We start from the raw sequence: 23,903 nt of genomic DNA on the forward strand, positions 1-23,903 counted from the left end.
ATATATATATATATATATATATATACATCAGAGGTGTCCAAACTTTTAACTTTTTCTTATAAAGGGTCAAAAACCAAACTTGATTGAGGGCTGTGGGCCGAAGTTAAAGATACCAAACCACATTACATTAAATTTGCTGTTGGCATTTCCAATTTATTTGAGTATTAATTAAAAACAACTAGAAATCATTGCTTTAAAACATATTAAATAATGATGCAGTATCATTTTTAACATTTTATAATGAACTTATTATAGTAAAAACAAGTCGAGCTGCTCTTGCCTTTACCTTGATTTGTTTGCTGAAGTCTTTTGCATCTGTCAGTGACAGTATTTACATTTTAAGTCTGATTCATTTACCACATTTGATTTTAGTTGGCTTTTTGTAGCTCCTCAATTAAACAAAGAAACAAAAGTTTATATTCAATTCGAAATGACATCTCTGTCAAGGCATTCACCTCCAACCAACTGCCCATCATTTTCCCTCTCTTTTCAGATGGCATGGCAGGCCAAACCAAAGGTTACCAGGGGCCAACTATAGCCTGCGAGCCCTACTTTGGGCACCTCTGGTTTACATTGTAGTCTATGCTCCAGAAAACATGTCGAGAAGAGCAACTCACTTAAAAACCCATTGCATATTTGTATTTTATATGTATTTTATATTACATTTTCTATACTATGGAAGTCAATAGAGCCCTCAAGGTTTCTAACATTTTTCAAAATATCATCTTTTGTGTTCATGAGCAGAAATAAACTCGTAAATGTTTGGAACCACTTCACAGAGAGTAAATAGTGAATACATTTTCATTTAGGAATGAACTATCTCTTTAAAAACTTTCTTTTTTTTATGTAGGAAATAGGAACTACATTTCCCATGATTCCCGTCTGGCGCTGGAGCCAGAGGATAAGCGCTGCCTCTGTGAGTGTGCGTCTCGGTCGCGGTGGAGTGAAGTGCACTGATGGAGCGCGAGCGGCTTTATTATAACACACGGGGCGCGCGCACTCACTTTAATTTCAAAGGGTGAAGCTGACGTCACGGCAGCTCCAAAGAAGTCTATAGAAAAAGAGAGAGCGCAACATCTCCGGCCGTCGTTCTGTCGTGAGAGGGCAAGTGAGGATTAGGATGGTCATCAGAGTATACATCGCGTCCTCGTCCGGATCTGTGGCGGTGAGTGAACATGTTTACACCGCACATTTCAGAGTTGCGTGTTGCATCAGTGTATTCAATTCTATTCTAAGGCTAAAATAATTAAATACCACGTTAAATGGATTATATATTAATACCATACACTGATTACAGTAACTTGTATTGAAAGTAGCGCATCTGTGCTTTCGGCTATATATGAAAATGTCAATAACACATAGTCACTTCATGAACTTAAGCATATCTGGCAACCCAAGCTCTCTTGCATGCAATGTGTACCATGATACAGGGTTAAATGGCAATATTGTCATATTATAAAGCTTTTTCTGAGTTATTATTTGAATATAAACCTGTATTTACTGTGGTTTTAACACAGTGCAGAAAATTCTGGAAAAATGTGAGTTATTGCAAATCTAAAATGGACTTTGTTACATAACCAGTGCCAAGATTTCTTCGGATTCCTGTTAAATGCTTTCCAATAGAGGTTCTAATGGTTATGTGGTTTATAATTTATATGACATAACCCAAAGCTGTTGTCTGCCTCGAAACACTGCAAACAGCCATAAAGCTTAGTGGTTGGACAAAGTGCATGTTTACATTACAAACCAACCCACTGCCAACTCCAGTGCCACAAACACTGGCGTGCTGATCGGCTCTGTTTTAATCTCTCTGTTATGCAGCCTGCAGGAAAAGCACAAGAAATGTCCTGATTCATTCAGAGTAGGGATTACATTTCAGCCTTTTAGAGAGCCGGTCCAGTGACATTGATTTTTAGTTCTTTAAATGAGGAGATTGCTGTCTTGGCACTGGCAGGCAGGAGAGTTGAGTTTATACTACTTTATCTGTATTTAATATCATTCATCCTGTGCTCTGCGGTTATCAGATGATGCTTGTGTAGTGACTCATTTGACAGTTCGGATATGGAGATAAAGCATGTGTTTTTTTGGAGGTTAGCGGATAAAGAGCCAAGTACTTTCAGCATTGTAACCTAATAGTAGCAGAATGAGGTAATGATCTAAATGAGTTATGCACTGATTTCCGCTCTTACAACAAGACCGCGACTGTTTACTCAAAAAGAGCTATTTTTAAATCTCTGTGCTTCTTTCTGCTCTTTATGGACAATTGTTTCTGCCATAGGAGGAAAAAAACTCAAGAGATTTTTCTTTCAGTTGTCAGTTTGTCTCACAATTCTGACTTTTGTCCCTCAAAATTGTGAGTTTACATCTTGCATCTTGATTTTTTTGTTCAGAATTGTGAGATATAGACTTAAGTGTATAGTTTTTTTCTAAATTCAAAGTTTGTGTCTTTATTGTCAGGGCTCTATTTTAACAATCTAAACGCAAAGTCTAAAGCGAATGGCCCAAAAGCATTAAGGATTTGTCCAAATCCACTTTTTCTATTTTAAGAATAGAAAAATACACTCTGTGCCCGGGTGCATAGTCTAAGAGTGTTGTGCTCATTCTCTTAATGAGTTATGGGTGTGTTTTGAGCATAACGTGCATTAAACCAATCAGAGTCTTTTCTATTTCTATTTACGCTTCCTATTTACATGGCGGACTTTGTAAGTGGAAAAACAGAATGCTTCACTAATGAAAATACAGTTAAACAGACCATCTGCAGTGCAAGGATAAAGAACGAGCCTCCTCCATTCGGCCTCTTTACTTTCTCTTTACTAGACTGCACCGTAGACATCCTCTAGCCTACATATTTAATTTTGTTTAAGCGCAAAGATTTGTTATAAAAACATTTCTAAATTCAGTTTTAATTTCCAGCAAACGAATAAATGAACAATAATAACGAAGTGTGGGCAAAAAGTATATATCCAAGCATGCATCCTATTCTTATGCCCCATATGGTAAAGTATACATCTCTAAAACCCGACAGTTGGACAAATTTAAACTTGTTTTTATTAAAACAAATATAAATATGCATATGATAAATAATACAGCTAATAATAATATTATACAAATGCAAATTGTGATGAATAAACTGAAAAAGCCCACTGAGATGAGGCATGAAGGCAGTGATTTTTATATTTATGCAGAAAATAATAATTTTTGTAACATTTTAATCCTTTTTTTATATACAAGAAAGATACTTGTGTGTCGCTGTACATCCTGTGTGCATTAAGCAATATGTAAGTGTTTGGACCCACATTGGTTGAACCCACTTATAGTTGGTGTATGGCACACTCTATTTCAGTTCCTAAAATTAGCAACGCTCCTACACCCGTTTTAACACACGTTTTTTTAGACTGGCATGCCACAAAGTGTCGACAAAGTGATGCAAATTTATTTACTATTTTAACAATGTGGCGCGAAACATGAAAATTATGGTTGCGCTGGTCTGAAAGTAGCAACAAATCGCAACATTCACATCTTGTGGCTTATTGTGCCATGGTGTATGATGGGGCCCATAGAGTGCAGAATTCTGAGTTTTAATCTTGCATTGTAAAAATCAATGTGTGCTGTCATGAATAATTAAGTGTAGCATCCTCTCATTTGGACAATTAGATAATGGATAAGTATGAGACACTGGTCTATCATCTTATTACTAGTCAATTGCTACATTACAAACATTACATGTCTACATGATATAGATTGTAAACTTAAAACAACAACTAAATAATACACAACACAAAGTCACCATTGTGAAAATATCAGAAAATCTAATTTAGCGCTTCATTTCTTTCTGACTATTTTTGATTTCAGTCTCTATCCGGGTCACGGCCCCAAATTCAAGGACATTCCAGAACCCAAACCAGGAGACTCTTGTTCTACATTTCAAATGAAAGTTTATATGAAAAATGTTCTGAGCTTTTTAGTTCAGTTTTGTCTTCTTTTGCTTTCAAACACTCGCTCTTCTGTGACAAACAAGATGAAAAATGAAGTGTCAGTTGCTGTGTGTAATTACCGATATGTGATGGTTAGACAGCCTGACTGTGTGTGTTTGTCTCTGCGTGTTTACTCCATTTGCTGAAGAGATCTGCTATTTAACGTGTGTTTTGTGTCAAGATGTTTATGAGCAGTGAGTGATGGTTGATGAAACCAGTCTGTATTTAAAGAGGACCTCCAGCCTGTTGTGCACTTTTAAAGCAACAGTTAAGGATGAGATGAGTGAGAGTTTTTTTCATGTACAGCTACACAAACACACTCTGATTCACATTAGCTTTCTTATGCTTCGGTCTGAGGGGGATTATAAAGGTCAAACCCCTGACTAACCTTTTCCACTCTTTCCACTCATCTACCTCCAACTGTTTCTCTTTACACACATGCTGTCCATGTGAAGGGCCGTGCACTCTCAGTGATTTTCAGTCAGCTAAGCTGAGTGTAAGACAGTGATATAGGCTCAGGAAGTGTGTTAAGAAAGTCTGAGTGGTGAAAGTGCATTCAGCTCATTGATTCAGAACAGAATGACACTCAACCTCTCCAAACTCAGGAGTTTCCTTTCTTTAAAAGAAATGAAGTACATTATAAATAAATTACAATCAGATGGAATTTATTTTAAGTCATATTAGTATCCTACTAAAAGTTTTCTTTAAGTTTTCCAGCACAAATGAAATATAAATATTGGATGAAAATGTTTAACTTAAACATTAGTACTGTTGCCTAATTGGATTAATGATAAATGTTTAATAAACTTGAATGATAACTTGAGTTTTTGTTTGTACTGACAGTCAAGCCTAAAATTATTCATGACAAATTCTGACTTAAAGTTACTTTTATTTGACCAGCAAGAGTTTGTATGACACATGCATATCCAAAAAGATAATAAGACACTGTACACGAGGCGTCATTTTTTTATTTAAATTTGAACATAAAGTTTAAGTTAGCATTTGACAGGGGTATGAATTCTTTAGGCCTTGACTGTTCTGAATATTCACTTAGTTGACTTGTTTGTTATTGAATTAATGTTTTTTTTTTAAATTCTTCTACAACAAAACACATTCCTCAAAGTCGTTTCATTCTTGATCGTGTCAGCATTTTTGAACAAATCAGTTGAATAAACAATTTAACAATTCACTTGTTTTATTCTTGAATAAATCTGTGTTTTTGAAAATCAGTTGAAATTTCACAACTCACTCAACTTTAGTTCCTGAATTAGGGGTCGATCACACTGAAGGCGCTTTTTGCATTGAGAGGCATGTCTTTTGAATGATTTACTATCAGCTGCAAGCACTGCTTATGCGCCCTGCACACCTCACAATTTACCTGCCTGCTGCACCTGAGTGGAAAAAGTGTGTTATGTCAGTGTTGTCTTTTCATTCTCCAATCTAATGAAAGCAGAGGCAGAGTTTCCATTGAGGTGACTAAAGTGTGTTGTAAAGCACGGAGACTTTAAGATGGAGGAGAGACTTGTGGTTGCTGTTTTGAGTTAGGACTCAAAAACATGAGTTGTATGATTCACAAATCTTTTACAATTTAACAATATCATTAAATATTAAAATTATATCAATATCAACAGCAACACTCGCGCACAATAGTAAGCTGATTGATTCGTTGCCTGGTGACATAAAACCTGTCAACATTGGGATGTGAAAATAAAGGATATAAAAAAAATTTACCAACCAAGATCAATGTTTAGATGTTATTGTTATTATTATTTGTATATTTCTGTTCAAACAGGCACCCAAAACCCAGAGTGTCCACTTTCACTCCTCCTCAAATCATGTGTACAGAATCCATTTAGGAAACAGCGTCCAATTATCAATATGTAATATGTCTGACAGTCACGTACCACTACATGTTTTATGGATTGCATAGAGGGGCAATGGCCCCTGTAATGGAAAGGAAGGGAATTCCGCCATTTTTCTCTTTATTTTAAAGTGTATGGTTTGCGTATAGTGAGGATCGGCCCTTTAATGTATATTGCCACCCTTCTTGAAAACATTGAAAATATGGAAGAAATACAGGAAAATACCTTTACGGGATGATAGCGGGATAAAACTGTAAAATCCAGGAGAATCCTGGGAAAAACGGGAAGGTTGACAGGTATGCATGAAAGACGCAACTTCTTGTCAACAAAAAAGGGATTGTGGTGCGCCTTGCGTTTTTAAAAGTGTGATTGTTTTAGTTTTTAGGTGTGATCGGCAACTTAATCAGCATTTTTGAACAAATTGTTTAAACGAGTCATTCAACTATACTTGCATGTTCTTTAGCTCCTGAATGAGGCAGTGATTTTTGAACAAGGCTGAGCAAATAATTAAAGTACACACTACCTTGAGATCTTTCATTCTTGAATGAATATATGGTTTTAAACGAACAATTTAGACAAACACAAGCAAACGCAAACTATTAGATTTTAGTTTACTCCAAGCAAAGCACGTTATTTCTTTAAATTGGAAAAAAAAACTCAAAAGGCCATCCTGAGTCCACTGGATTAAAGAAATGACTAGCAATCTTGCTCTGGAGAAGCTGACATACACTGTTAAAGGAAAATTACAAGATTTTTTAATAAAATATGGACTAATGGATTAATATTTATGTAAATTATTCACATATTTATTTTCACATTTTTAACCATTTGTCTTTTCACTTTTTATTTATTTATTTATTTTGTGTATTTTGTTCTGTAGTTCAAAAAAGTCAAAAACTTGACTTATTTTAATTAATTAGTGTTTTTGATCAAACAGACGATGAACAAATGATCCAACAATTCGCTCACTCGCTCACCTTTTTCATCTGAATAAATCAGCGTATATATTTTTTTAAGAATCAACTAAATTAATAAAATTTTCTAAAGCACAGTAAATGTCCACAACTTAATGCTGTACTGATATAACTTACAGACAGGAGTTAATGATTTATAGGTAACAATTGTTGAAAACAGTTTAAACGTAACTACCTAGTTGTGGCAGACATAAAGAAGTGCTCTTCTTAAAACAATTCAAATGGACAGATATTGTTCATGTCTCCAGTCTTATGTTTAGTGGATAAAACAATAGCTGCATTGTGTGTCAGCACTGGGTCGACACATGGCTAGAGCTGCTATTGTCCTGCTCTTTGTTTATCTGGGCAGGAGTTTTATAGAGCTTTGAAAAGACAGACATGACTGAATGTTTAAATTAGAGCTGCTCTTCTTTGAGACACAATCTCACTCTTTTTTTCCCAGTCAGTCAAACATGCATGTTTTATGTAATTTGCTCATAAATGCATTACTGATATGAATCATCATGCAGCAGGGCCTTCACTGTGCACAGGTGTGTGTGTGTGTGTGTGTGATTGTGTGTTTAGTGACAGAATTCATCTAAACAGCTCTCCATGCATCAGCCGCCCAGCAACATGGTCTGCAAAGTCAGCAGAGAGAGAGAGAGAGAGAGAGAGAGAGAGAGAGAGAGAGAGAGAGACAAAGATAGGCAAGGCGAGGTAAGGCAGGGAACTTTTTGTACTGAATCTGTCCTCCTCCACAATGGAGACACATCCAAAAACACTCTCTCTCTGGACAGCACACTTCTTGAACGCCCTCTTATACAGCTGTTAAACCTACAGTGCTCAAACTGAAGAAGTTGTCAATGGATTCTGTTGAGGGTTAATGCATAGATACCATCAGCTGAAGGATTACATATAGCTAATCCATTAGCTTAAGTGTTTGTGTGTATGTGCTGAATGTTATTGTTAAAGTTTTTGTTTTGTTTTAGTTCACTTAGCTTGTTTATAAGTTATATGCAGTGTTGAGGAAAGTTACTTTTAAAAGGAACGCATAACAAAATTAAGTTACTCACAAAAAAGTAACTAGTTTTGTTACTTAGTTACTTTTTATGGTAAGTAATGCTTTACGTTACTTTTGAGGTTCTTTTTCTAACGTGGCTGAGGCTTAATCTCTTTTCAGAAATTGCAGGACGTTTTTTTTAGCAGAGGAGCTCTGCATTCATCATTGCAATTTATAACCTACACCTTCATTTCCTTTAAAAACCACATCAAAAGTAATAAATTGGGATAGTGTTATCTTCTGAGAACTTCCTGACTCCAGAGTAACATGTGGCATATATAAAGATTATTGAATGTTTAAAGCAGTGTGTTTGCTATACTTTAGTACTTTTTGTCATATTAGTTATGTAAAATCCCTGTCCAGTGAGACAATCCCATTTTCCTTTTCTTCGATGCGTTCAAAACAACGAGAATACTTTTTGCAGTAATCTGTTATTCAATATGACTACATTCATTTTAAATCAGCAATTTATTTTTTCAAAGCTAATTAATTAAAAATTAACTTATTATTACTTGCAATATTTTATATTATTAAGGTAATGCACTACTTCACTTGTTACTTAGAAAAGTAATATTATTTTTATTTTTTTTAACTTGAGTTACGTGCAATGCGCTACCCCATCACTGGTTATATTTACTAAATATTTTTGTAAATTAAGTTATTGTCATTTTATTTCTTTTTAATAAAGTTTTTAGGTTTTAGTTTATATTGAAATAATTAATATTCTGTATTATAATATTTTCTTTTAAGATATTTTTAAATACATATATGAACTTTATTTAAAGTTTTAGTTTTGTCATTTTAGATTTTAAAATATCTAGCCTTTGGGTGTAGCATAGATATTTTAGCACTTCATTATTTTCATCTCAATTTATTGTATTATTCTCGGCACAAAGTCTAAAGCAAAAGGCGCAAAAGCATTAAGGGCGTGACGTGTCCTAATCCCCTTTTGCTATTTTAAAAATACACTCTGCGCCACGACGCATGGAGTGTTGTGCTTATTCTCTTAATGAGTTATGGGTGTGTTTTGAGATTAAACCAATCAGAGTCTCAGACTCCATTCCCTTTTGAGAGTCAGTTGCATCGCGCCATGGTGCATTTGCTATTTACATGGCGGACTTTGTAAGTGGAAAACAGTTAAACAGACTATCTGCAATGCGAAGACAAAGAACGAGCCTCTTGCAATCGGCCTCTACAATCTTTTTCTCTTTCTGTCTTTTGTGGAGAAGGAAACGGTGTTGTACACACTCCACTGAAGACATGCATTAGCCTACATAATTAATTTTGTTTGTCAAGTGCAAAGATTTCTTTCAAAACTATTTCTACATTCAGTTCTAATTTCCAGCAGACGAATAAATGAGCAATAATAACGAAGAGCAGTCAAAAAAGATTGAGTAATATCAAAACACATGTCCTATGTCCCATATAATCCAAAACCTGTCAGGTGGACAAATTTAAGCTTGTTTATATTAAAACAAATATAAATATGCATATAATTAATAATACTACTACTAATAATAACATTATACAAAAGCAAGTTGTCGTGAATAAACTGAAAAATGCCCCTTGAGATGAAGAAGGCATGGAGGCAGTGGCTTTTATATTTATGTAGAAAATACTTAATTATAATAAAAATTATAAAATAATTTTTGTCATATTCTTTAATTATTTTTCATTTGTAAAGATATTTGTGTTTTGCTGTACATCCTGTGTGTATTAAGCAATGTGTACGCGAGGTGCACAACTAACACGCTCTGCGCTGGACTTTAGACCTGCTTTCAGCTGGTCTATTGCACAGTCTATTTTAGTGCCTCAAAATAACAACTCGACAACAATGCGCCTAACATACCTTTTTTTTAGACCAGAACACCCATGAGTCCACAAAGGGCCGCAAATGGATTTCCTATTCAAACAACGTGGCGAAAAACGGGAAAATAAGGGTTGCGCTGGTCTGAAAATAGCAACATGTTGCGGCAAACATGTCTTGCGCTTTATTGCGCTAGAATGTAAAAATGTGTAATATTTTCTTTGTTACAGCTTTTCAAATGTGTGGCATCAATTCCAGTCAGCATTGTTGCAGTTTTGAGAGGAAGATGTTTTTGAAAGGAATGCTATTTTTTATTTTTTGCTTCTCTCTGTGCCTCTCTTTAATACATTTGTGCTAGGAATTTTAAAAAGATTTGTTTATTGGAAAGACTATGTTTGGCATTGTTGCACTGGAACACATTTCTTGACTTTTTAAACCTACTATAAAGGCAGTCAGAGAGCCGAGTGCAGAGGATGACGGACAGGTGGGAAAGATAAGGACAAAACATTTCTTTAATGTTAGGGAAGGATTCAGAACACCAGACAAAGAACAGATGTTGAAGAAACTTTTGACCACACAAAGCGCAAAGCAAAGCCACATTCACATAAAGTCTGTAATCGGTCTTTTCTTCTAAATCTTGTGTGATTCACTCTTCGGTTATATTCAGAATACCCAGCTGTATGTTTTCCATTCACATCAGATGCAATCAATACTCTTCCTCCTACATCTGCTAATGGGGATTTCGCTGAGTACTTTTCATCTGTGTTTTCAGAATGGAAATAAGGACGCTTACACACACAGTTCATGTATAACTGTATAGGGGGTTGGGATATTTTAACTGACATTATCAAGTATGTCACTCTGTTTGCTAGAATCTACCTGAAACAATACTTTATGGCACAGCTTGATGCAGAATATTACATCTGAGTTACAATGACTATTAATAGTCAGTGTATGATATATGATAATCCGTAATAACAAACAAACAAGAGCATAATTTCCTGAATATCAGCCCATGAATGTATGCAAATACTGATTTTATACAACAATTCAGCAAACAAGATATTATGTTTAAAATAAGGCGAGTTACATTTTTGACACAATGTCATCAGATTGATTTACCAACAAAAAAGTTTCAGACAAATCTGAAGCCAAGTATTTGTGTCTCAGAGTTACACTGTGCTATTTCATTTCTGAATTAGTCAGTTTTTTTTACAATTTTTGTGAATGAATAAATGATCCATTCATAAAAATAGTCACTTGTAATATTTATAAATGAATCATCTGTTATGAAGAAATTGTTTAAATGAATGATTCAACAAATCAGACAGGCACTTGCTACCAAAATATTACACATCCTTATAAGTGTATATTAATAAATAGACGCATTCAGTATCTGTCCTTTAGACCAAGCACATGTACGAACAATAAATGCTAGTACTCAAACCAATCTAGGGTATATACAGAAATCACAGATTGAAAATCAATACCTTTTAAAGGTGCCCTATAATGAAAATCTGTGTATATCAAGGTATAGTATAATAATAAAAGATTAGGATATGGAAAAGGGCATAGGCTACTGTGAGACACCACTGTTTCCTCGTTTTCATGTTAATTTCATGAGGTTAAAATCACAGTGGACAACAGGCCAATCAGAAGACAAAACAAACTGTGATGAGCCTCACAGGCCACGCCACATTTGCATGTATGCCTACTTTAGGTCATTTATCCGGACCTGACGAACAGCTACATCATCAAGAAAGCATGACTCATTTGCACCTCTGAGATCATAAAAAAGTTCTGAAATCATTAATATGCAAGCCTCAGGCTGCATTTGATAAGCCAAATAATTCTATTCATACAACAGTGATAATTTCCATCCCTTCAGTTATTTTAAGTGTATGTTTCACTCAATATGTATGTGAGACTTTTATTTTGAAGCACGAGACATGTTCAAACTCTCCTCAGGACACAAGGAAGATTTACAGATTACACATTTATTCATCTCCACGCCGTAGAGCCATGGGGTATGTTTAATTACATCTTTTATTAATTCATCACAATTTGATGCGTATGTTTCAACAAGCACATGTACTGAATCGTGTCAAATCACACAGCTTAAATGTCCTATGTTCATGCAGAAGTTGCTATTAATACCTGGCTCAAAATACAATGCAATACATCTCAATCACTCTCTCTCTTTAATTCTAATTTAGCCTTTATCTACAACAGATCTGGTGTGCAAAATAGGTTAACGTTACTCTGATTAGGTTTTTATTTGTCCGTGTTTAGCATACATGCTTTGTGCGTGTCTGTAACGCCCCATTCACACAGGGCGTCAGCGTCAATGCTTACCATTCACTTTGAATGGGTGACGTCAGGCGTTGCTGAACTGCATTGTGGATCTGTCAGCGCCGCTTCAGTGACATTGCTAGCTGCAGAAGTTGTAAAATTCTCAACTTTACAAGCGACAACGGGAGCGTCAACCAATCAGATCGCTTCATGCAAATACCCCAGCTCAGACAGTAGCCGATTGCGGACTAATTTCATTGGCTGACGCTGCTTTGACGATCGCGTCAGCTTCAACTTCAGACACGCCCTCTGTCAAGTGTTACTGCTGTAGTTTCGTGTGAATGCAGGGTAATGCTGCGTTCGAACCAGAAGCTGAAGTTGGAAAATGGCTCGAGTTGGAAAATTTGAACTTCAGCGGACATTCGCGCTGCGTTAACCAATCAGGAGTTTTCTCTTGTAGGGGCGTGATTACATTGTAGTGTCTGTTGTTGGTGTCCCGGGGGAAATCCTTCTGCCCACACCGGACAACAGTTCATTAAACTGGACTCGGCTCAGTCTAAAGCACTGCTGTAAGCTTCCATCATCCAGATATAGTTTCTGGAGGAGTTTATGAGTTCACAGAGCTGGGTTCACCTCAGAATGGATCTAGTGGACTTTAGTGGCTCCAAATGAGTCAACGCTGTTTTTTCTGTCTTTCTAAAGTGGTTAAACTATTATTTTAATAAAATCCATGTTAGCCATTTAAGAACGAAGCTAGAGTCACCGGGCACACTGTAGCCCTGCCCATGATCCAAATATGTGTCTATTGCTCAGTGAAATTGACGAGCGAATGAAGCGAGTAAACTCAAAATGTTCACCCGTCTATTTACATGCAAAAAGTGCAATTTATTGGAGCATACCGCATCTACTGTAGATACAGCATAAGAGGAGCACATCAGAACAGAGCTCATTAATATTCATAACACAAACCATATATGGTCAATCATGAACCTTCTGATTCTATGGGTATTTTATGGAGTAATAAATAAGCTTACAAGATGACGCAGTGGCGCAGTAGGTAGTGCTGTCGCCTCACAGCAAGAAGGTTGCTGGTTCGAGCCTTGGCTGGGTCAGTTGGCGTTTCTGTGTGGAGTTTGCATGTTTTTCCTGTGTTTGCATGGGTTTCCTCCGGGTGCTTCGGTTTCCCCCACAGTCCAAAGACATGCGGTACAGGTGAATTGGGTAGGCTAAATTGTCCATACACTCTCAGAAAAAAAGGTACAAAATTGTACCTTTTAGGGTACAAATGGCCCGTCACTGGGGTGGTACCCTCAAGGGTACAAATTTGTACCTCTATTTAAAGGTACAAAATTGTACCTTCTACATTTGTACCCTTTAAGGGACAATTTTGTACCCCCACCGAAGGTACAAAAATGTACCTTTTTATATTATATAGCATTTTCAGGGTACTGACCCAAGCATTTTGATCCATTGGTGAACTGCATGCACAAATAAATAAATAAAATATTTTGGTTCACAGATGTCCATTTTTATCTATTAATGTAGAAATATTACATTACAATTCACAACTGAATGTGTCAAGAAATAAAATTACACAGTAAATATAAAGCAGACATGTAAAACAGTAAAAAGAACAATTTAGAAAACAAATAAAAATTGTTCACTCACTGTACAGTATATAATCTACCCTTAATACAAAGACCACAAGAATACTGTTTAAGATTTATAAACACATTACACAGGCTACATCAAGTACTGCACTTTATAAAGTCCAAAGTATTTGTCTTTAGTCAGAATACTCAGTCATAATAAATAATTTGTCATCCAAATTTTCTCTGTATTTCAGAATGAAGGCAATGTTTCTCTATAAATTGCTTCAACAGTGCAGAAAACCAAATACATCAGTAGCCTCTTCCTCAACATCAGTAGATTACTCCTCATCATCCTCAAGTGGAGTTGTAATTTGTTGTAACACAATATGTGTTTATGCTTTTGATAAACATGACATGTAAAGCACTCATATCTGGAAAATGTTCTTTGATAGTCATTAGGACCACAAGTTATTTAAAATTTTGCTTTATGCATGAATGAGAGCAGTGTGCTGGATTAACTTTATGATTGTGATTATCCCAAGAGCATGTAGAGAAACAAAAAACAAGGTTGATCACTTTGGTAACTGGAGTAGATCGAGGCTTGTCACCGTCCACCGTTCATTCAAAACAATCCACTGCAGAAACATCAAGGTGTTCTTCTAGTAAGATGGATATGTCAAAAATGTATATTCATCCACATCATTAGCCCGGCCAATCACAATCCCATCAACTCTGAAGACTGCCGTGACTCGTCTTGTTAACACAGTTGTCCAGTTGGTGGCCTCCTCCTGTACTTGAACTGTTGGATGTGGTGAAGATGGTTCACTGTAAATGACAAAGCAATAATTACATTAATATCAGTCACTCTATCACTGATGAAGAGAAAATCAACATGCATAGAAAGTAAAATAATTAATATTCACCGATTTAAAAAAAAAAAAAAAGTATCACAGATTAAAAGACTAATATAAGTTTCATTCATTCATTCAATTTCTTTTCGGCTCAGTCCCTTTATTAATCTGGGGTCGCCACAGTGGAATGAACCACCAACTTATCCAGCATATGTTTTATGCAGCAGCTGCCCTTCCAGCTGCAACCCAGTATTAAGAAACATCCAGACACACTTATTCACACACACATTTATACACTACAGAAAAATAAGCTTACCAAATTCAGCTATAGTGCATGTCTTTATACTTGTGGGGAAACCGGAGCACTTGGAGGAAACCCTCACGAACACTGGAAGAATATGCAAACTCCTCACACAAATGCCAACTGACCCAGCCGAGGCTCAAACCAACGACCTTCTTGCTGTAAGGTGACAGCACTACCCACTGCGTCATCCTAATATAAAGAATATCAAGCATTATAAAATGCATTTATCACAGCATATACTAAACAGAAAACAACATACGCACCGGAGCACAACGAAATGTTGAAGTGTCTCGCTTAACAAGGCTGGCAACATGAGAAGTGCTGCTGTAAAATCAATTCCTGGAACATAAGATGTGGCATACAAACAAATATGAAGGAATCCATCCAAAGCTAGAATTTAATAATATTAATCAAGTGGAGAAAGTTTAGAAAGAGTACCTTAGAGTCAGGTCCATAGCATTCTTCAGTTGATCTCTCATCTTTCGATGAAAACCTAGAAAATAATTTTAAACACGTGGGTGTACATTTATTGTTGTTTGTAAGTAAAAACCTACAAATTTAAAATAGTATGTAAGCCATTAAAACCATGGTATAGATAATGAGACATACTTACATCTTGTAACTGAGCCATGCTTTCATATGAGATGCCTTCATTGGTCTAATGCTGTTAGCCTGCATTATGTTGTTCAATCTTGTCCTGAAATACAATTGGAAACTTCATAAACTTCAGGAAAGCAATAAGATAAAGCAATAACTATTTATTTATAGTATTTTATTTATATATAAGTATCACGTTAAACGATAGTAAAGCACCAACAATTCTGGACATGAGAGTTTGTGGACACTCCTCAACATTAATGTAACTTAGACACTGAAACGAAGATATGTACAAGCATACACACGCCACGTTTGTAACTAGCCACGTTTACATAATCAGTCGCTTTGCCGGTGACAAAATTGTGATTTTTCTTCACAAAATGGCGGTGTATATAACCGTCTAAAATTACATTTCCGCTGTCAACCGTGGCTAGAAAATGGCCTCAAAATATAAAAAATTATCGATAATTACAAATTCCAGTATTAATAACAAAAGGTTTTATATCAAGGTATATGAAGACTTTAGTCGCGCCAGCTCCGGGCCACACCGCACATTACTCACGGCCTGATTCCGGTGCACGGATACGGCAGCGTTGGCTCGCTTCTGCCGCCGCATCTGGCCCGAGTAACGATACAGCAGACGGACTCGGGCAGGCGAGAATCTAGCCGCAACTGGACCGAGTGTATTTTGCTATCTGGGTTGCGATTATATTCCGCCGTGGCAACACTTATTAATAAAGCAGTAACGTAACGTAACATATAAGGCGCGAATACGTAACGTAACTTAGGCGATAAAGGGAACTTTTACACCGAGAAAACTAACAGCATATAGTACTTACCTTCTATAACGTTATGTCCCTCGGTGACTTCGATATCACATTGTATTAACTTCTTTAATAAGCTGCAGACATCTTAGCAAACTCCATCCTGCAGGCCAACGTAACGTAACGTTACACCATAGACTGTAAAATACGTTACACCAGCCAGCCCGGAGCACAAAGCGGGGGAAAGCCGAGACCAGAGAGTCAGACAAAATCAACAGAACACGGCTTCACATGTAAAAATGAGACTGAAAATATATCTTTAATACATTCTTACCTGAAAAGTGTGGACTCCAAAATAGACTTTTCTTTGAAAAGCGTGCGAAGTTCTGTGTAAACAGCCAGCATACTCGACCGACCGCCTCAGTAACAAACACTACTATAACGTCTCAACAAGCCAAATTCTTAAAGAGACAGCAACATCACCACCTGTATGAAGATGCTGTCACTCTGCATGGTTCTTATTCCACATCCCATATACTATAGGGTCTTAAACAGTTAGCAAAGACCAGTATTTACGTTTTTAATTATTAAAATTACATTTAATTACAAGTTAAATTATTAACATTTTTGAGAAAAATTGTAATTTAAATACATGAAAAAAATTAATTATTAAAATATTTAATTCAATCAATTTATTTATTTATTATATTTTTAAATTATGTATTTTAGTATTAATGTTTAGTATTAATACATTTAAATTAGTGTTATATAGTGTCTTGATCTTATCATGAGCTGAGGGTACAATTTTGTTCCTATAGGGAAACAAAATATATAATTGTACCTTTAAAGGTGCCAAATTGGTCCTTTACGGTTCAATTTTGTATCCAAATGTGCTATAAAAGGTACAAAAATGTACCTTTCAAACCTAAATCTGGACATTTGTACCTTTATAGCCCATTTGGGTACAAAATTGTACCCTAAGGACCAATATGGGACCTTTAAAGGTACAATTTTATATTTTGTTCCCTCTAGGAACAAAATTGTACCCTCATTGTACCTTTTTTTCTGAGAGTGTAGTGTATGTGTGTGAATGAGTATGTGTGGATGTTTCCCAGAGATGGGTCACAGCCGGAAGGGCATCCGCTGCTTAAAAACGTGCTGGATAAGTTGGCGGTTCGTACCGCTGAGGCAACCAGTTCTATAGATTTCATAAACCATGCCGCATCCCGATAATCAGGCTAACTTTTTGCATACTGATACAGAATTGAATGCCTTGTAAACTAGCATTTAAGACTTTTAAATATTTTTAAATTGATCTAAATTGATCTAAATAATACTTTAAGACCCAGCGGACACCCTGCAATAATTAATAAATCTTACAAGATGTCTGGAAATATGTTGCATAATGCCAGTCTATGGTCTTGGCTCTCTGCAATCAACATCTGCATTGACTATCAAACATTGCAGTCGTAGCAGAAGCCAGGAAGAGTTTGGTTTAAGTCGTCAAGTCAGTGATATCTCATTCTGAAATTATTATGGTTCAGCTGACAGCATTATTACTCTTCATATCACTGTTTACAAGTCAACCAATCACAACAAACTGGACCATCTGACCAATTAGAGCAGAATAAGTTCCTAGAAACCACTGGATATTTGAACGAATCACTTGCATGGATATAAGCCAATAGGAGACCTCCAACAACAAAATTAAATATCTTTAAAAAAACATGATAGGAGACCTTTAAAGGTTTCGTGAAGTGCTTTAAAATGTGCATTTTTATTTGATGTTTGGAATAATCTCAAGTAAAAAATGAAAAGAGAGTGGGACAGTAGCTCCGCCCCTTTTAAAGAAAATAGCCAATAGGGTTTTGTTTTTAATCACAGCTCTGCCAGTGAGAAGGGTTGATCTCAAGCACATCAAATGAAGAGCAAATGAGAAGCATCTTGATGGGGGCGGGTCATGTCAGATACTCAAAAGCATTTGATTGGTCAAGATTTTATGAAAAACTAAAATATGAGGTAATGTAAAAAAAAAAAAAAATCGTTGATCCATTTAGGCAGAAGTGAGTGACAAACTGCAAGTTTTACATTTTATATCAATTTTATATTTTAAATTTTATAACTTAAATGTTGTCACTGTTTTGGAGCACACTAGCTAATAGATATGCTTAAGACTAATAGACTGGAAAAACTAACTTTATTTTAATTTCACTAGACCTTTAAAACCAAAGATCATTAAAAAGTATTTCAATGTGTGATCCCTCAGGTGAAGAAACGTCAGCAGGCCATTGTGGGCTTTCTGGAGGCCAACCGGATTAGCTTTGAGGAGGTTGACATCACCATGCTGGAGGATCAGAGGCTCTGGATGTACCAGAAAATTCCAGACGAAAAACGACCTGAAAAAGGCAATCCTCTGCCCCCTCAGATCTTCAATGGAGAGGACTACTGTGGTGTGAGTCGATCTTTTACTTTCATTACAAACTAATCTACATGCTTTATATCAGACAGGTGATCTACCATCTCCAATTAAACTATCATTAACATTCAAATATCTATTAGAAGCTAATTTATAGCTGGACACTTGCACGCTGGTTACATCTTCATATCTTCATCAACATACCACAGACCTCAATTTGGTATTAATTGGTTCAGCAAAAAGTCTGATGGATTATGGAGGTGTTTGCTAAAGTAATACTGTGTTTCTCTCAGATAGTTCAATCGATGAAAAGCTAAAAGCTCTGTCTGGTCAATGAGTCCATGTTGGGCTGGTTTGAGAGGATGTTTATTAAAAATCAATACATGTAAACAAAGATCCATGGTGTACCTTGTGTGGCACTGTTCCCTTTTTCAGCCAATTACATTCTAGCGTGGCATTTAATCTGTTTGCTTCAGCCAATCATATTAATTAATATATATGCTGCAGGTTTGTGTGCTTTGTAGTACGTTTTTTTGTTATAAAAAGTTAAAAGCAATAAAAAAAAAATCTTATTTAAGGTAAAATAAGCCACTGATTGTTCTGAAACATGACTTCAACTTTCAAAATGTAATAAATAAACAAAAGGATTTGCAGGCAAAAATTCACATATACATTTCATTCTATTACAGTTGTAGTGTAATCACTATGACACCCTAGCCATAAATGGTTGAAGAATCAAATACATCTTAAATTAGAAAGGAATTATCCCAAGGCTCGAGTTATGGTCAGGTTTGTATATTTTATGAATGACTCATGGCAGTAATGGTTAGATTTTGCTGAGTGTCCAAATGAACTGATCTAATCTCTAACAATAATCCTGATTACTCTCAGACTCCACCCCTAACACATCTCTTAGCCAATCAGAAGAGCAGATCCTCTTCCTGTGCAATACATTACAGTGATTAACACTTTAGCACTGATAGAGGGAAAGAGGCATTCATTATTGTACATAAAGAGCTAGTGTTGCATATTTTATAAAACAAAATATGGACAAAGTGCTTCAGATTGATGGATGGATAAATAGATAGACAATTTATTAGAATCAAATTTTTCTCTTAATTGGTTTTATGTTATTATAAGTGGAAATATTATATCTATTCTTAAATATAAATAGAGCCAATCTGCTGAGTTACAGTTGCTAAAAATACTCTCCTGAGTCATTATCATTTGATTATTTTGCAGGATTATGAAGATTTCTTCCAGTCTAAAGAGACGAACACAGTGTTCTCATTCCTCCGTTTGCCCTCTGTGAAGGTACAAACACTCCCACTTCTCTTTTAATCACTTCACAGTCCAGCACAAAAAGCTTAACATGCTTAAATCAAAACCCATTTTTTTAAGAAGCAAACTGTTTTTGATAATAAAATCTGTACTCAAAGAATCTATTGTGCATACACTTTATTTTTCATACCCAAGCAAGCTGCTTTTGGCTAGTTTAATCAATTACAAAAATTTTGATAATGTCAAAAAAATTGTAATAAATAAATCAATAAATAAATAAGTTGTTAAAAAATCATAAAAATTGCATTTATTGGTGAGCAAGCAAAATATTCCAAAAACACAGGCATGATTGGAGTTGTATTTGCTTGGAGTATTTGTATGATGTATATCACACAGGACACCAAACTTTAATACATTCTTTATTCAACTCAAAAGGTTTTAGTGTTATATTAAAGTTATATAGTTGTATACTGAGTGTTATTATAATTTCAGTTTGTTTTATACTTTTTTATTCTAAATATACTATAACATTTAAAGCACTTATTGTGGGGATGGACATTTGTAAATGTTAAATGATGCTGACAAAATAGTCACACTTTTGTTTAATTATTAGAATACATTGGAAATTGCGCCTAAACAAATCTACAGGAGGCTATATTTTGAGTCATTAATTTATTCATTTTCTATCAGCTTAATCCCTGATTATCAGGAGTTGCCAAAGTGGAATGAACCGCCAACTATTCCAGCATATGTTTTACTCAGATGCCCTTCCAGCTGCAACCCATGACTGGGAAACATTTTTTGAGACATCAACCTGTAATTTGAAAAATAGCAAAAATTAATTTATGGATTAAGTTTTTATAATAGGTTACCTATGAATAGTTCACCTTTAATAGTTAACCTTAAAATGAAAATTAAAAGTTTAGGTGGGGATTAAAGATAATACATTTTTTACTTTTAGACTTACTGTTTTGCTTCACAGGCATTAACGTAGCATTGCTTGATATGGTATTTTGACTCTCGTAGTTATAATTACCATTGATTTGGATTATGAAACACCATTATACTTATGAAACCCCAGAAACGTAGCTAAAATGTTCTTTTTTAAAGCTATAGAAACAAAACAAGGCACCTAGATTTTGTATTATCCAATGGTAATTAAGTTAACTGAAAAATTGTCATTTTTATAAACGCTAATAATATAGAAATTAAAAATTATATAGAATATAATTACTGTACAAGGATAATGTAGTACTGCAACAAACTATTCTGAAATACAAACTACACAATCCACATAAACATCAAAAGCTTAAAAAAAAAACATCTTAATTACACAATCATTCATTCATTTTTTTTCAGCTTAGTCCCTTTATTAATCAGGGGTCACCACAGCTCAATGAACCGGCAACTTTATTTCACAATCAAATAAGAAATATTATATGTATTCAAGATATATTCTGTGATTTTCACTCAATTTAATCTATTTATATCCTGTATACGAATCAGCAAGAATAAGATAGAGATAATTAAGATACAATTTTTTGTTCTAGCTCAACAGTGGCTTAATGTGATGATATTAAGCATATTATTAAGAGGATTAACATCTCTTTTTCCCCACAGGACTCTGAATCCTAGACTTTATTGCTGACATTTCCATAGACTGAAACACTGTGCTATTGCCTCTTTCTCCTGTCGCGTACCTCTCGTCCCCGACTGAAGCCCTCACTGCCAGCGATGCTTTTGCCAAACACACGCTGCCCTCCAGCTTTCTCCATTCAAAAACACACACACACGCACAGGGTGGTCAATATTTTCTATGCCTAATTAAATATTTATATGTGTTGCTGTTATTACTTTGTTTCATTTGTTGTACATCTGTTGCATGAAAAGCATAGTTTGCTTTTTATAACACAATACAGGGATTGAAGATTGAGTTTATAGATGCGTGGTAGAGTTGTGCCGTAATTAATACATGAAGTTCTGAATGTGTTGTAAATTGTTTTTGTTAAAGTGATAGTGCACTCCTAAATAATGAACATTTACTCAGCACCCAGCAAGACAATTTGTGTTTAATAGACATCTAAATGTAGACAGCTTGGCTAAAACAAAAGCTTAACATGGGCTGTCAGTGAAAATCTAAAAGACATCTAAGAATAGCCCAAAACTAGACTAGTCGTCAAATAGACAGATCATACAGAGTTTATATGTGTAGTCATTCATTCTTAGACCTAAGACCGATTCTTAGAGGCGTATTCTTAGACATCTATTATATTTTTCACTGACAGGCCAAATTTGGCCTTGTTTTAGCCAGGCTCTCTACATTTAGACATCTATTAAGACATCAAAAATTGCTTCCTGGGCATTTAAATCATAGTTCAAAACCTCTATGATATATAGTTTATTTTTCTGTCGAACACAAAAGAAGATGTTTTGAAGAATATTGGCAACTGGTAGGCCTTGAAAACAATAGTAGGAACAAATATAGCCTACTAGAATTTTCATTTTTGGTGGAACTATCACTTAAAGGAGCTCAACAGACAGGAAATGTAAGGAAACAGCAAAAGAATCTGGTTTAATATTGTTTTTTCTGCATCCTTTGATCTATTTAAGTAAAAATAACTTCAGAAATGGCTTCATAACAGGAAATATAATCCTGACCTGCATGAAGATGTGTTTCCACGCCTCATCATGTGTACTGCTCCTGAATCAGTATTTGATGTCAAAACCTACAGCCTTCATTCCTGTGGAAAGAAAAAAAACTTAATAACTCAAATGTCCAGGATCTCTCAGTCTTGTCTTCTTAAAGTGTCTGTTAAAGTGTTTTTCTTCTCAGGGGTATGTTAGCATGTAGCATGTAGCACACTGTGAACTTTCAGCTCATTATCAAACGATGCTGAGGTGAATATTTATGTTTTGTTTACACACAGTACTCATTATATTTAACATTCCTTGTTAGAAATCCCCTGAAACGAATCACAGACACGCTCTCAAACCTACTTTTCACGTATTGTTCATTATATCGCGCCTTGCTTCGTTTCTCCCACACTTTCATTAAATGATTCCACATGAACGAGCACCGCGCTTATGTTTACGCGCACATACACACCATTCTCAGGACACAATGATGTTTTATGCCCCTTTTTCCTCTCACTTATTGTGAAATGCAATCAATAATTTCTCTATGTACGTTATTGTTTACTTTCCAAATCTAAATGAATATATTTAAAAAAAACAAAAGCTAATTTGTAATAAAGTATATTCGAAAGTTTGGTTTCTTGTGTTTCTCAAGACTTTGCTTGGATAGACAGAGATCCCACACTTAACTTTTAGTGCAGTGGTGCATATCATGCATGCCTTTGTATGTGGTGCTTTTGCATTAATAGCTAATATAAGTGGATGACGTTGAGAGCGTGAGAAAATGTTGCTCCTGTATAAATAGATACAGATGGCATGCTGTCCATGAGTTCATGAATGCTGATGAATTGAATGGATAAAGTGTTCAAATGACATACTTTACAGAAGACCTGCCTATTGCTTGATCTTAAAGTTACTTTACTTTAAAAATGCATGAAGTGTATTGATAGTGCATTATTTATTATTATATTAATTCATTAATTTTCTTTTTGGCTTAGCCCCTTTATTCATCTGGTGTCGCCACAGCGGAATGAACCGCCAACTTTTCCAGCATATGTTTTACACAGCGGATGACCTTTCAGCTGCATTCCATCACTGGGAAACATCCATACACACATACAGCTAATTTAGCTTACCCAATTAACCTTATAGCGCATGTCTTTGCACTGTGGGGGAAACCGAAGGAAACCCACGAACACAGGGAGATAATGCAAACTCCACCATGAAGTTGCTGTGAGGGGGTTGTGCTACTCACTGCACCACCGTGACAGCCTTGTTATTATATTTTAATACAATTAAAGTGTGTACAATGAAAGTAGCATTTAATGCAATTACATTTTTATTAGTTATAAAATTAAAATAAATAATGAAGTGGATAGTTAAAATTTTTTGATAAGGCAAAACAATGCAAGTCTTATAAGAGGATTTCTCCATACTTCTTTACTTCATAATGAAAAAAGGCTAAAGGTTTGAGTGAGTCTGCTCCCTAACACTAATATATGTAAATAACTTTTAC

At 35.4% G+C, this 23,903-nt stretch overlaps 2 protein-coding genes across 12 annotated transcripts in view; one reads left to right on the plus strand and one right to left on the minus strand.

Moving 5' to 3' along the window:
• The window catches only part of lca5 (lebercilin LCA5), a 57,985-nt gene that overhangs the window by 22,242 nt on the left and 11,840 nt on the right, over nucleotides 1–23,903 (minus strand). For 7 of the 11 annotated variants that reach the window (XM_087307466.1, XM_087307456.1, XM_087307448.1 and 4 more), the window contains exons 1-2: nucleotides 22,751–22,828; nucleotides 22,412–22,494 (exon numbers count right to left, since the gene is read on the minus strand). The gene's annotated coding sequence lies outside the window, so the exon portion shown is untranslated. Of the gene's footprint in view, nucleotides 1–22,411; nucleotides 22,829–23,903 lie in introns of those variants that run through there. The other 4 variants (XM_087307457.1, XM_087307454.1, XM_087307449.1 and 1 more) reach the window with 2 other exon arrangements.
• sh3bgrl2 (SH3 domain binding glutamate-rich protein like 2) lies at nucleotides 977–23,022 on the plus strand. The gene is given in 4 exon segments (NM_001002197.1): nucleotides 977–1,165; nucleotides 18,323–18,508; nucleotides 19,715–19,786; nucleotides 21,374–23,022. Coding segments are annotated over 4 exon segments (318 nt in total). The 5' UTR covers nucleotides 977–1,120; the 3' UTR covers nucleotides 21,389–23,022.

This window comes from Danio rerio, chromosome 23, assembly GCF_052040795.2.
Source record: "Danio rerio strain M-AB ecotype USA chromosome 23, GRCz13ab, whole genome shotgun sequence".
Classification (NCBI taxonomy): domain Eukaryota; kingdom Metazoa; phylum Chordata; class Actinopteri; order Cypriniformes; family Danionidae; genus Danio; species Danio rerio.